General features: G+C 38.5%; 1 protein-coding gene across 1 annotated transcript in view; it reads left to right on the top strand.

Moving 5' to 3' along the window:
- Positions 1 to 17,339, top strand: part of LAMA1 (laminin subunit alpha 1) — a 111,612-nt gene that overhangs the window by 86,260 nt on the left and 8,013 nt on the right. The window contains exons 45-61 of the mRNA XM_055799488.1: positions 1,306 to 1,449; positions 2,263 to 2,396; positions 2,559 to 2,709; positions 3,229 to 3,353; positions 4,337 to 4,487; positions 5,610 to 5,754; positions 6,310 to 6,451; positions 7,588 to 7,702; positions 7,912 to 8,082; positions 9,421 to 9,572; positions 10,059 to 10,244; positions 10,707 to 10,869; positions 11,987 to 12,099; positions 13,164 to 13,353; positions 15,211 to 15,369; positions 16,392 to 16,545; positions 17,156 to 17,289. Coding sequence (XP_055655463.1) covers positions 1,306 to 1,449; positions 2,263 to 2,396; positions 2,559 to 2,709; positions 3,229 to 3,353; positions 4,337 to 4,487; positions 5,610 to 5,754; positions 6,310 to 6,451; positions 7,588 to 7,702; positions 7,912 to 8,082; positions 9,421 to 9,572; positions 10,059 to 10,244; positions 10,707 to 10,869; positions 11,987 to 12,099; positions 13,164 to 13,353; positions 15,211 to 15,369; positions 16,392 to 16,545; positions 17,156 to 17,289 — 2,529 coding nt within the window. The remainder of the gene's footprint in view (positions 1 to 1,305; positions 1,450 to 2,262; positions 2,397 to 2,558; positions 2,710 to 3,228; positions 3,354 to 4,336; positions 4,488 to 5,609; positions 5,755 to 6,309; positions 6,452 to 7,587; positions 7,703 to 7,911; positions 8,083 to 9,420; positions 9,573 to 10,058; positions 10,245 to 10,706; positions 10,870 to 11,986; positions 12,100 to 13,163; positions 13,354 to 15,210; positions 15,370 to 16,391; positions 16,546 to 17,155; positions 17,290 to 17,339) is intronic.

Raw genomic sequence — 17,339 nt, 5'->3', positions numbered from 1 at the left:
CCCCATTTAACACCAAATATCAGAATTTTTTTAGCAAGAGTGTTGAGCCTATCAATAAATTTGCCATCTATACTCTGCCATGTCCATATGTTACTCTTTGCAAGAAGCTGCAATACATCCAGAATACCTTAAGACAAACAATATGTTTGGTTTTAAATCTCTGCTCCCCCCCTTAAAGACAACAGCAGTGAATCGGCTGTACTATGGACCTCGTTAAACTATGAGGGGAATATTCAATTACTTTGCCTTTACTATGGGTATGCTATTGTAAGGTTTAAGGAGGTTTTGTTTTAAAAAATAAAACAGCTTTCAGTTTGTTCTGCACATCTCTTTGATTATACTATTATTGCTTCTCTATCAGTGTACTGAACCTTAATGAATCCACTGCAGAAAAGAGGGAGTAGTATTTTCTGAAATGTCATAAACAACAGAAGTTCCTGGCAGGGTGAAGAGAAAGTATTAGCAAAATGCCCTTTTCCAGTTTTGAGAGTTTGTTCTGTTGCTTTCTAAACTTTTACTGGAGGAGAGAAACTATACATCTGTGTCCCTGTGCGTAGGCACACATGTGCTTTATGTATTTAGTTGTTACAAGCATATTTAATGAAGTTGATGAAGTTAAGGCTTTTCTGTTATTAAAATGGGGTTTCTGTCATTACACCCCTAAGATGCTTGGAGTTTGGCTGCATTTAGCCTGAATCAATGTCCTATCAGTATGCTATAGAGTGTTCAAAGGAGTTAGTATGACAACAGGAATAGGAATTTCTCTACTTGATCTTAAGAAAGTTTAACTTGTATTCACAAATGTATTTTTTGAATAGTCTTATAAACTGTTATAAAACTTTGAAATTACCAGAATTATTGCAGACTGTCTGCCTTTTACATATTTTTTTTAATTTTGTATTTTTTTTTCTCTCAACATAGACTAGAAATTGTTTCCCTTTTTTTTATTTTTAAAGGTTTTGAATTTGTATGTCTTGATTTTCTGATATTATTACAGTGGGTTTTACTGGTATATGGGTTCTAACTCAAGCTTTATTATTATTTTCTGTGGTATTGGAATAGTTTAATATACTGGCTTCCAATCTCCTAATTGAATTAATGAATTGTGACAGATTTCATTCTTTTGTAGTTGAGAATCTCTGTGTTAAGTGATAGATAACAAGGAGGTTGATAAGATCTAACCCAGGCAGCCTGAAAGTATCTCAGCAAATGGCTTGCATTTGTTGGTCAGAAGTATATATTCCACAAGAATGTACTGTGTACACTGAGACTTGTTTAGATTCCGTTTCCTCCTTTCCTCCTCAGATTAAAGTTGCAGTATCAGCAGACAGAGATTGCATTCGTGCCTACCAACCCCAAATTTCATCTATGAATTATAACACCTTAACACTCAATGTGAAAACTGCTGAACCAGATAACCTCCTTTTCTACCTGGGTAGCAATGGAAAGGTATGTTTCTGGCGTATATTTACTGAAGGTGATTGTAGTCAAATGTTTAAAATGACCATATTTTTTTTTTTCCTACTTGCCTTCAACTAAGTATCCAAGTGAGGCCTCTTGCAGACAAATGTGTTCACTAGAGGTGGGAATATTTTTGTCTTAGATGATTCTAAGGATCCTCAAATGTAGAAAATAAAAGCACCTGATTCCTTAGCATTATTTCTTGACCATGTCATGAAACTCCCCCTTCCTTTTCCCATGGTGTGTGTTAACCTTATGGAGTGTAATACTCTATGTTATGCTTTCATGTAGCATGTTGGAGTATAATTTGCCTGGTATCACAGAGAAGGTACTTGAATTTGGCCCTCATGAGCATGCTGCAATCACCCACTTGAAAAGGAACATGATGGCTCCCTGCCACATCGCCTTCCTCTTCATTCCCTCTAATCCTAATAAATGCACAGCTATTAGCTCCTTGTGGCATGCTGTCATGTGATAGTACTTTTTCACAGACTGGTTGGTCGCTTCACATGCACTCAGAAGTGCGTTTTTCTCTATGTCTAGATGTATGTGTACATCACGTTTTTCTGTATCTATAAAGAAAACATTCACCTACTTGTATATAAGCGGAGTATTTTTGTTTCATTAAAAGTAAAAATGATTAACTTACTGGGCCTCATTTTGCTAAAATCCATCTCCCACATTATGGGATGCAGGGACATGCATCTGGAAGAACTTTCTCAATGTCACATGTTAAAAGTACACAAACCAGGAACTAGACGTTTGATGCCATGCACTGGAGTAAGCCCTGCTATTTTTCAGACAGACTTCCTTGCGGTGGAGATGCGACGTGGTAAGGTAGCTCTTCTTTGGGATTTGGGCTCTGGATCAGCAAGAGTGGAATACCCTGATTTTCAAATTGACAACAACAAATGGCACAGAATACATGTAACCAGGTAATTAAAATGAGAATGGCATAAATGTTTTACACAAACCACCTTCTGAGTTTTCCAGTGACAACATTTTTCTTGTGCTTAACAAGAGAATCCAAGAGCATGTGTTGATTAAGCTTGGTGATTTCTAAAACTATTTATTAGTATTTGTATTGTACTTGGCAGGTTTGGAAAAACAGGTACAATCAGCATAGAGGAAATGAACTCCAATCAGAAACCTTCACCTAAATCTGCAACCTCTCCAGGGACAGCCAGCATACTGGATGTTAACAAATCAACCCTAGTATTTATCGGAGGACTTGGAGGACAAATCAAGGTAAATTCTGAGTTGAGCATTCTGTAAGATTTGTTATGTTTAAGACAGACTTTTCATATAGAAATAATTGCGTGAATTGGTTATTTCATCAAGAAATGTTCAGGTGCTCTGAACATAAAGCGGAGATGCAATAAGGGTCTTCTAGTATCCTGAAGTAATTACATGTTCTCTGGGAATTTTTGCATCAAGTGTTAACCAGGACAGGCTGTGTGTGCATGCATGTTGCACAGACTTTACACAATGCATTTATTTTTTGTTTTCATCTTCCATGGGTCTTTCATGCCATGAGGCATGTAAGTAGGTCAAGGACATAGTTAGTTTACTTTTTTATTTGCTAGAAATCTATCTATTATGATTTAAATGATAATTGTTAATAGTTATGCTAAAACATGTTTTTCTTTTATTATGATTTATATCTTACAAAGTTCAAGTTCAAGGAATGCACCAAACAAAAATTTGGCTGCATAATTTTCAGAGTGCTTAACGTTAATTGTATTCATGAAGTATTTCTTGTCATAGAAATCGCCTGCTGTTAAGGTGACCCATTTCAAAGGGTGCATGGGAGAGGCATCCCTGAATGGCAAATCTATTGGTCTTTGGAACTACATGGAAAGAGAGGGCAAGTGTAATGGCTGTTTTGGAAGGTATTTTTTCTCACTCTCTTTTTTTTGTAACACATTTAGACTAACTTACATCTGTAATATATATTTCTGTGTCAGCTAAAAATAACAAACTCAAGACAAATTGCAGCATTTCATTGATCATTAACTTACAGTTCAGAACATACTAATCTAAATGCGCCACTGGTGTCAAATAATCTAATTGTATGGAATTATATCACTTAATAATCACTCTCTTAGTTGAGTTCTATTGCTGTGGTCTGTTTTGTGTACTGAAAGTAGGGACTGCCGGTGAACCAAACTAGTTCGGAATGTTTGCTTTCCAGTAATTTCCAGCAAGACAATTCATTTTTTTCTAGGATAAGAAGCAGTGTGAAGCACTCGTTAAAAAAAACCAAACCAAAACAAAAACCCTGTCACAAAACTGTAGCCACTGAGCTTGCTACCGTTCTTGTAATTGTTGCGAAAGGGGATTGCAGACTGCACTATTTTTATGTTTGAGGAATTGAAAAGAAATGACCATATTCCCTTTTGCGGAATTTTCTTGTCTGAACAGCAGAGGGTGCTGCTTGATTGTATGAGATATTTTTTACAAGTCTATTGCAGGAAAAGGGGCTAATAGAACATTTAAGTGCAATGATGCAAAGCATTTTGATATATGGATGACGTGTTTTAAATAAGAGGATGCACAGTGTACCAGTTATTTTTCGCTTAAGAATTTTTTGGTTTTTTTCATACATCAAGGAAGAACGTTTTTTATCTTGTATACAATCTTGCTGTGGCTAAATCACGTGTTGTAAGATTCTATAGTGAAAGTGGCCTTTGGCTGGAATCCTTCAGTTATTCACAACATCAAGATCCAAGTCTTTCCAAACTTTCTGGTCATACACCCTAGGGGCTGCACCAACTGATCTAACTTTGCTTGTATTTTATATTAAAATTACTGGAAAAATACAAATCTTCATTATTTATCTTAAAATTTTAAACTCTGTTTTCTGATTTCATAGCCCACAAGATGAAGACACTTCATTCCATTTTGATGGCAGTGGATACTCCGTTGTGGAGAAGGCACTCCGCTCAACAGTGACTCAGATAATAATATTTTTCAGTACCTTTTCACCTAATGGGCTTCTTCTATATCTTGCTTCAAATGGCACTGTAAGAAAATGGATCAGATTCTTAAGCTGTCAAAAACGATATTTAGATCACTTGATGGTTTCTTGTGTTATTTTTTGCTTATGCATATTAAAACAAGTTATTATGTTCGTATAGATTATCACTGTGATTATATATCACTGTGATATAAACCAAAGGAGTAAAGACAGGAATCCTAGAGATAACTCTTTAGAGCAAATATTCACATATATTAATGGCAAAATTAAGCAATGAAAAGAATTCTCCATAATTTGTTTTAATTCTAGACTAAAATTAATGATTTTTTTTAATTAAAGGCAAGAAAAAGAAATGATAGGAAAAACGAACTAGTTCAATTGGAGGAACCTTTGCAGAATGTAAAAACTTTCGGAACTGAGTTTGCTGAAGGACACTATAATATTGCACAGGCATATTGATTTAAATCCATAAGATGGGAATTGAGTAAACTTAAATAAATAAAATAAAACTCCCTGAAACAGCAATATAACCTAGACCCATCTCCAGACCTTCATTGTCATGTTATGCAGTTTACCACATAGCTGGTGGTTTTCTTTTCCTGAAGGAGGATGAAGCTTTGTTTAGGTAGGGTTGTTTCAGAATCACTGCATTATTCATTTGCTTTGTTATGTACTCACTGCCTGAATACATTGGACAATGATATCTGACTTAAGTTTTGCAATGCAGAGGGGGCACTTTTAATAGAATTCAAAAAGTGTTTTTTACTGTTTAAAAAAGCTCTTTGCGTCTTGCAGAAAGAATATTGTATTGTTTGATCGTTATGCTAACAGTCAAATCAAATTACCCTCAACTTCATCCAAAAAAAAGCAAATGTGACATTTGTTATTTAAACCTTCCTCTGCTGAGTAATCAAGCCTCATGATGCATTTAAGTAAGAATAACAACAAAACTGAAAGACATCCTTGCGAGGTACATGTAACTTAATTTTCCTAAACATAGCGAAGAAAAGTCTCTTGGGCCTAACAAGTAGTCTAGGTACAAGAGTTACCAAACCTTTTTCACACAGTAGCCCAGACCTGTCAAGGATGCATCCTTTTGGAAGATTTATTTTTTTTAACTAGGAACTTAGTCTGTTCGTTTGTTTCTTTGGGTTTTTTTTCTTCCCAGAGAGATTTCTTGTCCCTTGAGCTTGTTGATGGCAAAGTGAGACTGACTGTTGATCTAGGTTCAGGACCTCTTGCGCTTACAACAGAAAATCGTTACAACAACGGAACGTGGTATAAAATTTCATTCAGTCGGAACAAGAAACAAGGTAGGCTGCAGATTGAAAAAGCCAAGTGTCTGCACATTTACAAATGCATATATCTAAGATAGCCACAGTGAACATCACTGCAACTAAATCACCAGAATTGCACTTTTTATGCAGTTTTTTTAGTAGCCACACCTGTGTTAGTTTGCTTCTAGAAGGACAGCAGCGTAAATCTTTTGCTTGGTTTGGCACATCTTATAAAGAGCAGGTAGGGCAGAAGCCGCCAGACAAAAACATATCCATAGTCTTTAAAGGGTGAAAGATCTTTGTCCAAGTCTGTATACCAGTAATCATGTTTTCTGTTCTGTGTTTTAACAGTGTCTACTACAACAGTATTTTGGGGCCAATGCTTGGGAAGTAACACATTACAAATAATATCTGTTAATAGCTATAACATATTCTCATATATGTATACACACACACATATATTTATACACATATGTATACATACATATTATTTTTTTCCCTGTAGACTTCCCCAGATTTGGATTGCCAAAATGGCAGAATGTGTATTTGTGTCCTTCTCCAGATCTTTACTTTTTTTTTTTTCCTTTGCAGGAATTTTGGCAGTCGTAGATGCATATAACCTTAATTACAAAGAAACCAAGCAAGGAGAATCTCCTGGGGTTGCCTCAGACCTGAACCGCTCTGATAAGGACCCAATCTTCATTGGTGGGCTGCCAAGATCGAGGACTATGAGGTAAAGTGTCCTCTTGCTTTTCCCCCTTGGCTAGGAGTCTTGTAAGTAGAGGGAAGGACTTTAACAAATTCTGCTATCTCCACTAAAATTAGTGAAAATCAATGAAGTCTAAGGTCTTGTTTGTGTCCATGTGTACCACAGAATTATCTGTCCTTTGCCTTCAAACTCTAAATATGGTGCTTTTCACTGGTAGGTCTAACACTGCAGTTCAGATCAGAGATCAGCTTATGTTTTTTCCCTCCATGGGTGACTTCCATGACAGCAGCTGCCACAGTAGCCACCTGCCCTTTGTGTCAGAATGTGGCAAACATTCAGCACTGCTGCCTGGAATGGTGCTCCTTTGATCTCTGCCTGTGTGAGCCTTGTGTTTTCCAGCTGGCATTTATGAACAAAACTAAACTTCGGGATGAAAGTTCTACTTCAAAAAGGAATTCTTGTAATTCAGTTTTGAAACTTGGAACAGAGGAGAAACAATTGTGAACAGATCAACAAAAAATCATTAGAAATATATATTTTATAGCATGATTCTAGTTTTGTATTGCACATCCCTGCTGAACTTATAAAGTCAAATTTCTTCCACTGGCTTCGCTTGGAAAGGATGAACATGGCAAAAGAAAATCTAATTAAACTATCTTCATGCTCTTGACAATAAGGTGAATTCCAGGACTATATTGGTCTCTGTGCAGTTATTGCAGAGATGCAGACTTGTTAATCTTAGCTGGCATAGCAGCCTGTAAGGGATTACAGCAGGACAGCCTTAGATTCCTCTGACTTAAACCTGGAACCAAATTAGGCATCCTCCAGACTTAAGACATGAAAAAGAATTACTAGGCAGTAGAGAGCTACAGTTACCCTCTCACAAAAAAGCCATTAAATTTCAGCTGAAGATTCACCTTAAAGTTTTGGAAAATGACCTGACCTGGAAACACAGCACTACATACTTGTATGCTTCTGTTTGAGGACAATGTTATCTGACTCTTTTTAAGATCAGAATTAATATCTGCTAAGAGTAAAACCCAAATTAACCCGTTCCATTTACACTAGGTCAACTGCATTCTTTGAAACAGATCTCTTTTTCTTACTGAAGAGATTCCAAATGCTACTCCTTGGAAAAAAAACCTTGTTTTGTTTTTCAGGAAAGGTCTTAATAGTAGAATGTATGTGGGATGCATCAAGAACCTGGAAATATCCCGTTCAACATTCGACTTGCTTAAAAATTCATATGGAGTGAGAAAAGGCTGTGTATTGGAGGTACGAAACTTTTAGGTTTTGTGACCTGACCGATTTTTATTGTTGTTGAACAATAAATAGCAAGGTTTTAGTGATTAATATAATGAATTGAAATGGGTTTGTCTTGAAAAGTTTTATCATCTGATCTATACTTGAATTTTATTTTCTTTTGTCTCACTGGGTGCTATGTAAGGACAAAGTCAGTAATTATTTCTCTTCCTCAAAAATAGCCTATTCGTAGTGTGAATATCTTGAGCAACGGATATATTGAGTTGGTACCTAAATCCTTAAGCCCAGAGTCAGAACTGATGGCAACTTTTGCTACAAAGAACAGCAGTGGCATCATCCTTGCTGGGCTCAGCAGGGGACTGGAAAAGCGACGACGTAGACAAGCACATTTGGCAAGTACTGAAAACAAAGGGTTTGGTTTGGTTTGGTTTTGCCATTTTTATTTTGCAATATCAAGTTTTTAGGACTGTAACTAGCAAAGAATGAGAAAGAAAAAAATATCCAGCTTAGGAAGGCCTAAGTACAGAAGCTAGGTGGGGAACAGAGGATATTCATTATAGCAGAGGAGAGGTGAAGGATCAGTTAGCAGAGACCTATTATACTTACTAGGACCCAGAATGCTTTTGCAACAAGGAGGAAAACTGCACATGAAATGCACACAGAGTATTACTTTCCATTTCTGTTAATCAGAAGTAGTTATTGAAAGATTTGAGATAAACATCTCTCTTGTATCTGGTGGACTGTTTTGGAGCTCCTAGAATCCAAGGACAAAGTCTTAGTAGGAATACCTGTCCCTCCTTATCTCCCTCTAAGGGGAGCAGTAGGGTGGTGGTGCTATAAAAACACTCCTGAAAAACTCCAACTGGCTGAACATGAGCCAGCAGTGTGCCCAGGTGCCCAAGAAGGCCAATAACATCCTGGCTTGTATCCAAAACAGTGTGGCCAGCAGGACAAGCGAAGTGACTGTCCCCCTGCACTGGGCACTGGTGAGGCTGCACCTCGAATACTGGGTTCAGTTTTGGGCCCCTCACTACAAGAAAGACACAGAGATACTGGAGCATGTCCAGAGAAGGGCAATGAGGCTCATGAAGGGTCTGGAGAACAAGTCACAAGTCTTATGAGCAGCAGCTGAGGGGACTGGGGTTGTTTAGTCTGGAGGGGAGGAGACTTGGGGGGAACCTTATTGTTCTCTACAACTACTTGAAAGGAGGATGTAGGCAGGTGGGGGTCGATCTCTTCTCCCAGATAGCAAGAGACAGAACAAGAGGGAGTGGCCTGCAGTTATGCCAGGGGAGGTTTAGATTGGATATTAGGAAAAATTTCTGCACTGAAAGGGTTGTCAAGCATTGGAACAGGCTGCCCAGGGAAGCAGTGGAATCACCATCCCTGGAAGTGTTTAAAAAACACACAGCTGCAGTGCTGAGGGACATGGTTTTGTGGTGGACTTGGCAGTCCTGGGTTAACGGTTGGACTTGATGAACATGAAGGTCTTTCCCAACCTAGATGATTCTATGATTCTACGAAATTTCCAGCTTTCATCTTTTCTGTTACAAGGCTTTACGCTCTGGGAGGTACCAATACAATGCCTACAAGTCTTTGAGTTTCATTAAAAAGTTTGTTTACAACAAAGTTGGAGGTAAATTTTTCCAAAGTATGTTCTATTTAAATACTGAATGAGTGACAGGAAATTGAGCTATGGTTAAAAATTAATCCTCTGATTAAATCCACAGCCCTTCTTTTCGGTCATGCTGATTGATGGACATCTTGCAGTGCATGTTAATGCTGGAGATAGAGCAAGTACTAGGAAAGTAGTTCTTCAGTCTGCTAATGGAACATACAGTGATGGACAAGAACACTCTGTCATCCTAATCCGGAATAAGAGGTACATGTGACTGCAAGCACTACTACCTGTTTAATTATTGTATGTTGTTAGTTCACTGTGCTCTCTGAGGAACTGCTTTTGTTAGCTCATTAGGTGAAATAATCAGGGCTGTGTTTTTCTGCAGATAATGCAGGTGTTCTGGTTTACATGGTTATTGTATATAGCAGTCAGCCACTGATGAAGCTGTCGTTAAAAGCTTTCAAAATCTCCAGACAGCTTGGAAGGAAAAACCTGAGGAAAAACTACTGGTAGGGAAAAAAACAACAACACAGCTATCAAAATAATTTAGGAAGATAGTTGACAAAGCTCTACAATTTACAAATTATCTAAAGAAGGAGGTCTTGTCATTTTAAATCATTGAAAGGATTATCAAAGTGATGGAAACTGCTAGAACAGGACAGTTTTGAATCTGAAAGGAGTGCTTTTCATTTGGAAATGAATGTCTAAGGCATTTGTTGAATGTTTTCCCTACTTTATAATTTTCAGGATCATAACTGTACAGGTGGATGAAAGTAACCCTGCAGAACTGAGGCTTGGTCCATCAGCAGAAATGAGCCCCATGAATATTTCTAACTTCTATGCTGGTGGCGTTCCAGCAGAAGAGGTCATCTTTGGGCTAAAAATGGCTGGCTCCTTCTATGGCTGTATCAGCAATCTTATTTTTAACAAGGAGTAAGTCAGAGGGGTAACTGCCCTGCTTTGGAAAAACCTGTATAGTAATTATTAATTGTAGTTTGTAATCTCCTGCATGACATTTCTCCATTTGCCTGAGTTCTAATGTAAGACAAGCATGGTACTGATGAGTAACAGGCAGAAAATTAATATTGCCAGCTACATTTCCAAATAGTATTAAAAATGTCTTTAATGTCTATAGAGATGCTGCACAAAATGCAACTTTCTCTACTATAGTTCCATCTGCATTCATAGATAGAATATTTTTCCAATAATTTTGTCTATTAATATTGTACTATGGACAGATCATTTGTTACTTCTCAGTCTTCTTGTCCCGGCATGCCACTTCCTTCCCTTTCTCCTATTACTAGTGAAAGACCCTGTAAAATGTTCTCTTTGTGCTTGGAAAATGTTGGAATTTGGGATTTCACCTCTTAAAACGTAGGTGGTTTTAAATCACAGGCCTTTGTATTTCACCACTTCCATGAAGTATGAACATGTGGATATGGACAACTGCTTTTTGTCAGAGAAGCCTAAACCACCCATACAGCCAGAAGATATTGAGATTCAACCTGAGTTTCAGGCTTTACCAGCTCCCCTGAGGCCTCTTACAGATACAAAAAAAGTACGTGTTACAGCAAAGCTTTATTGACTCTTCTAGGAAAGTGTTCAACATCAAGATGCGTTTTAGCTTTGTGGAGAATTTTTCAAAGTACGGACTGTGTATATTTGCTTCTTCTGTAGTATGGAATGGTTCAGTGAACGTAGATTTGAAGTTACTATTTTTTATAGTAAAACTGTGGTATAAACCTTTATGGTAGGTAGCCTGCTGGCCTTTTGGAAGCGAAACGTGGTTAGGTTTATCATTGTTCAGGCAGCAACACTAAAAAAGAAAGAGAAAGTGGAGTGATGATCCCCCAGCAGAAGGACTTGACAGTAACTATTATCTTTATTGTGTTCTGCCAAAGTGGCTCAGTGCTGAGATTTGCCTTAGCTGTGCAGTTCAGCATTCACATGTTTCTGGTCACACACATGCAATCTCTGCTCTGTGTCAAAGAGGAGGCACAAACCATTCCAGAGACACAGTGTCTGAATGCATCTTACATGGCGCCTGTTTCCCCTCACACAGTCCCTGTTCCCAAGGGAGAAGGCAGCATTACTTCTCTCCTTCTGCAGCTGCACTTCTTTATAATGAAGTGTTTCCAAAGCATCCTGAAATCATTTTTCTGTGGCAACAGAAAGCAAGATTTTATACAGCTGTGGCTATAAAAAGAAATAAACCATCCTCCTTAGAGCTAAAGTATAGCTTTGGCTCATACTCTGTTACTCAGCTCTCCATCCACCAAATCATAACAAAAATGTGCGTCCTCACTAAATGGAAAAATATTTCTATCAAGTTTGTGAGATTTTCATGCTGCAATTCTGTCTTCCAGCATTTTTTATCAAAAGGGCTATCAATTAAGACAAATGGTGAATAAATACTTCGAACTACAAACATTTCTCAGTAAAAAAGACCAGTACTGTCTATGAGACTTAGTTTAGTCATTAGAACTAGTTCTTTCTGAGCCTAAAGATAGCTCAGAGTGGTTGGGAGTTTAGGTAATTGATGTTGCTATATGTTTTGTGGTTATCATATGGCTCAGTTTTGCTCCTTAAAAAGTTCTGCATAGGCACATTGCCATTCAGCACTTGCTTGTCAGCACCTGATACTATTCTTCTTAATAAAGTCCTTTCATTAGCAGGTAGTTTGTGCCAAAGATGAACTACCTGATCATGTTCAAGGTGCTCATCAGTTTGGACTTGCCAAAGGCAGCCACTTGACACTGCTCTTCAGTCAGTCTACTGTCAGAAAGAAGTGAGTATATCCTGAATCACACATGCACACGGTGTGTTGTCTTCAGCTACAAGAAGCATTCATGATGGTTTTCATGACTGATCACTGCATTACCAGCTTTGAACATGGCTTTTGCTTCAGGTTTCTGTGGGTTCCTCATGGAAGAAAGTATTAAGACCACCACAGCGTAATTAATGTCTTTCCCAGGTTTGTGGTCATGAGCTTGACTCATAGTCACATTTTCTCTCCTCAGACTTAAAAGCCCCACTGTACCTCCTGTAAGTATTTTGATTTCTATTTTCTACATACAGAGCTCAGCTGGTCCCTGCTTCTTTGACTGATGCAGATAACATCTTGCCCTCTCCTCTGGATTTTCTACAGTTGCACCTTCCATGTCTGCTTCACTCCCCAGGTCACTGAAGGAGATAAGACTACTAAGAAGAATCATTCTTTGAGTCTTAATGTGTGATAGCCTCTCTGCCACTCTTACTTGTTTGAGGGGCTCCCAACAATGTCCCCAAAACACAGCCTGCAAGCCATTTGCATATGATTCCTTCCACTCAGGAAGCCTCTGCAGGCATTGAGAAAAGAGCTTTTTTTCCTTTTTGTAACTATTGAACATAAGGACGTTGCAGAGGATTGATGCTATGTAGTCTATACCTAGTGTCTCTATAATAAATGATGCAATCAGCTTCTGTACCTCTTAAGCCTCCCTCTGTTCTGTCTGCCCATTATATCCCAGCAAGCCTGCCTGATAGTAATGGTTGCCATCACATTATCCTGGAATTTGTTCCTTTCCTGAGGCAGTAGGCAAGCGTGCAGTCACAAAGAGCTGAGCCTGTCTCTCTTCAAGACCAGCTCAGTCTGTGACAAGCACTTTTACTGTCTCTGATAGGTACAGCACTGATTTCTATTAGGAAATACATTATAGGTCATGCTTTCTTAGAATCAATGCAAATTCTTACGTTTCTGCCCTTTGTAGTAATAAGTTTCCTTTCATAATAATAAATTGGTTAAGGCTGTTCTCTGCCTCCAAGAAAGCTTTTTATCAATGCAGTCCGTAACACTGAATTTTTATTGTCTAGGCTTTCTGTCCAGCTGAATCTCAGGACCTTTGCCTCCAGTGGCCTGATTTACTACATGGCTCACCAGAACCAGGTTGATTATGCAGCCCTACAGCTTCATGGGGGACAGCTCCATTTCTCATTTGATCTAGGCAAAGGAAAAGCAGTAGCTTTTCATCCTGCTGTTATCAGTGATGGAAAATGGCATACGGTAGGTAGTCACCAGTCTTGTACTCCATTTTCTCTTCCCTGAAGTTACTGGGGTGGTTCTTCCATACCTTTCCTGTATGCTTTCTGTGTGGCAAAGGCAAACAAGTTTTAACTCAGTCATGAGACCATTCAGATAACTTGTGTTTGAGTATAATTATTTGCTTTTAAAATTATAAATTATTCATTAATTCCAGCATCCAACTCCTGTCAAGTACGTCAGATTATTTAGAAATAAAATAGTTCACCAACCATGTCATCTTCAATGGAGGAGAAACCAACAGAGAGGTCTAGACGCTCTGACTTTTTCTACAGAGAGCTTTCCATGCACTATGTCTCCAAAGAGGTGCAACTGACTGTGTGACAGGGGGAAAGAGATTTGTGGGTGCAGTTTCTCCCTTATCCCGCTTATTACTTAACACCTGAGCATGTCATACCAGCTAATGCTAGCAGGGAAGCACTTTCCTTTCCTTTTCTTGGTTGACGCAACATGAGAAAGGTAGACTTCTAGAATGAATGGAGGCTGGAGGGTGAGGACTTGGCATAAGGAGAATTTGAGGAGAAATTATGGCTACAGCTTTTAGGTGTTACCTAGCATTCAGGGCCTTCTGAAAGGCTCCGTGTCAGCCTCTGTTGGCCCAGTTCCTCTGAGCGACCCCCATGCTGCTAGCTCTGGCAGCTAGCATTTCTTCATGAGAAAGGACTGTGATGTCTGCACGAGTTTTAAAAGCAACTCTGACCAGGTACTTTCTGACACAAATCTGCCACCTCTCCTATGTGCCTTGGGAATCAGCAGAGTGTTATTTTTGCTTTTCATATATAATCAGCAGAAGAAAACCCAGCAAAAACTAACATAAAGCAAATGTGAACTTCCGTCAGGGAGAGCTATCACAGTTAAGCTCTGTTGCCTACCCTGAAAGGACTAACGGTCCAGGATTTACAGCTGCATGTTTAAAATTAAATACACTCATGTAAAACTCATACTCATGCTATCCACTTTTTAAGAGATGAACAGATTTCATATGAGAGCTGACCTACCTTTAACACCCAGGACCTAAAAACATGAGTTTGAACCTCTTTTTGGAGGCTGAGCCACACCACTTCACAGCTGGGGTTGATTACTGAAGTAGCTCTACAATCAATTTAAGCTAATATGCTTTGCTGCCGAAGGAAGCACTTCTTTCCATTCCCTGCCACCTGCTCATCTCACCCTGCTGTACCGCTCAATCCCCTTACCGACCCAAATGTTTGTGAAACCTCATGTTGGACCTGGTTAGGATTCTGAGTGGGGCTAAAAGTAACCATGGAAGAATAAATGACTAGCCGACTTCAAATACAGTCCCTCATCTGCACGTAATTGCTTTCATCCAGGGAAGGCATAGGGGCATGACCAAACAAGATGGACAGAACTGGAAAGCTTTTTGGTCATAACCAGTTCAGCACTGCCCATCACAAAATTACAACATAGGAGCGTGCACTTCAGAGAGCTAACATGGCTCAGCTGGTGAGCAGCACAATAGTCACAGAAGACTAGCACAGTACTCCCTTCTTCAAACTCAGTGATGTACTTATATCCTAAGGCAATAAACTAGTGGTGTTAAACAATGATTGTTAAGATGCTGAAAACTTATGCAGGACAGCATGCAATCGTTGTGAGCCGTTGAGGAGGTCAGCAAGAGTTTAGCTGCTCAGTTGCATTCTGAAATGACCTCAGCCTCACAATGAATTTCAAGAGGATGCCTCAGTACAGTATGTCAAAGCAATCTTACCACTAAAAAATTATCTTGCTTCTGTTGCAAATGATGACTAGGTAACTGTTTCAGCTTACTGATTCATGTTTGCATGCTCTCATTTTTGCCAGATAAAGACGGAATACTTCAAAAGAAGAGGTGCAATCATTGTGGATGGACAGGAACTGGTAGCCGTCAGTGCTCTGGGAGATGGTAGCACTTTGGATGTGGAGGGAAAGCTGTACTTGGGGGGACTCCCCTTAGACTACGTGCCAAAGAATCTTGGGAATGTAAGAAAGTTTGTGGTGGTGGGGTGTCTGACATTTTGCAATGCTAGAATGAGCATATTGCATCAAACCCATCTAATTCAGTATTCTGTCTCTTGATGGGCAAAAAAGAAGTACTTAGGGAAAGAAACAGCAAAGAAAGTAATGACACTTTACCAGATCAATCTTTCCAGCTTTCTAAAGCTTGGCAACTCTAGCTAGAGCTTGTATCCTTGTGTTTTAATAATAGTCCTTAATATATTTTTTTCTTCTATCAATCTCTCTGTTAAAAATAGATGAAGAATATATATTCCTGTGTTTCATAGTATAAGATAAAAATATGTCCTAAATATCAAACATTTTGGTACCTAAATCCTATTGCATTCAAATAGGAATTAGGTGCCTTTAAATAATCTCTGAAGGGCTGACTTCACCTGTCTGAGGTTAAAGCATGCTTTTTACACATGGTTTTAGAGGGTACGTTATTGTTGCCTGTCTTCTTGGTCAGCTGTTATCTCAAGGAGGATTCCAGTGATGATAATGTTTCTCAATTCCTGAGCATACTTCCTTCATCCATGCTTTTTAATTGGATAATGGAGCTAACAATATTTTAATACTTTGGGCCTGCAATTGCTGAAAATAGTAATAGTGGGAAATTCTAATGAATCTTTTCTTCTGGATAGAACTCTGGCAATCTATACTTGCAAAATGTTGTACAAAATCTTGATTTACTTGTTAATTTGCTGAAGCACGTTTGGAACGTCTTTAGCTGTTGGACATATTGCTGCTCACATTCAAACAAATACAATTCTTTCTATATGTTAGAGTATAAACTGTGTTTCTAAACAATATTGATTTTGACTTTGTGTACGTTTGCAACCTTATATAAGTATATGTAATAATATAATTTTAATTCCATAAATATTTTGGATCCTGCCGTGTTTTGTTTAGAGAGTTTTTTATTTACAATAACGTCAAGTGAATCACTAAAAGAGCATTGCAGCAGTTTGTATTACACATTAACTCTTACATTTCAATATGCTTAGGTGACTCACAGTATTCCTGCCTGCATTGGTAACATGACGATTAATAGCAAACCACTGGACAATGAGAGCCCTGTCTCCATCTTTGCTGTGAACAAATGCTATGTAACAGTGCAGGACGGTACTTTCTTTGATGGGAGCGGCTTTGCTGCTCTTGGTAAGTGTCATTAAATGAAAGCATTACCTTGCTGAATTAATGTTAATGAAAATATATTATTTTTAGGTCCTGCTGGAACTATCTGTAATTAATTGACTCTTCACACAAAGAGTTCATGTCATGCATATGTATTTCTAACGGGGTGCCTTTACTCCATACATCCCAAAGCGGTAATTTCTGCAAAGGGCTGTCTTCCGCAAATGAAAGAGCTAATGGTACTAGTACTGGGAAAGAAATGAATTACCTCTTTCTTCAGCTAAGAATATCCATGTTCATGATGTTAAGTTCTGTTGAAAGGTATGGAGATAAAAGACGTACAGGACTTACGCAGTAGCGTGAAGGATTACATCTGTACTCTTTACTGTTTCTTACGAATGAGACAGAATATATTAAATTAAATTAATTGAAAGAAAGCTTATTTGGGAATTTATCTTTCCCAGTATAAAATGTGAATTACGACTTCGGAAAACTTACTTTCCGGAGGTTCTGCAAGGTTGTACCCCAGCAGAATAATCAACAAGCTTTTTAGGCCTTTTAATGACAGTGTATATATTCTACCTTGTAATGTGGTTTACAAGTCTTCTGATTGAAGCTTACAACTTCTTTTCAGTCAGGGAAGGTTACAAAGTGCGGTCTGATGTGAACATCACACTGGAGTTTCGTACAACAGCGGTGCATGGCGTTCTTCTTGGGGTTAGCAGTGCTAAGGTTGATGCCATTGGACTGGAGATTGTAAATGGCAAGGTAGGGTGCCCTGTGCTAGCACACTCATTTCACAAGGCTGGCTTAAAACT

Source organism: Falco peregrinus, chromosome 3 (genome assembly GCF_023634155.1).
Source record: "Falco peregrinus isolate bFalPer1 chromosome 3, bFalPer1.pri, whole genome shotgun sequence".
NCBI classification, from domain to species: domain Eukaryota; kingdom Metazoa; phylum Chordata; class Aves; order Falconiformes; family Falconidae; genus Falco; species Falco peregrinus.
Note: the sequence above shows the minus strand (reverse complement) of the source record. Positions and strands in the feature narration are given on the sequence as shown.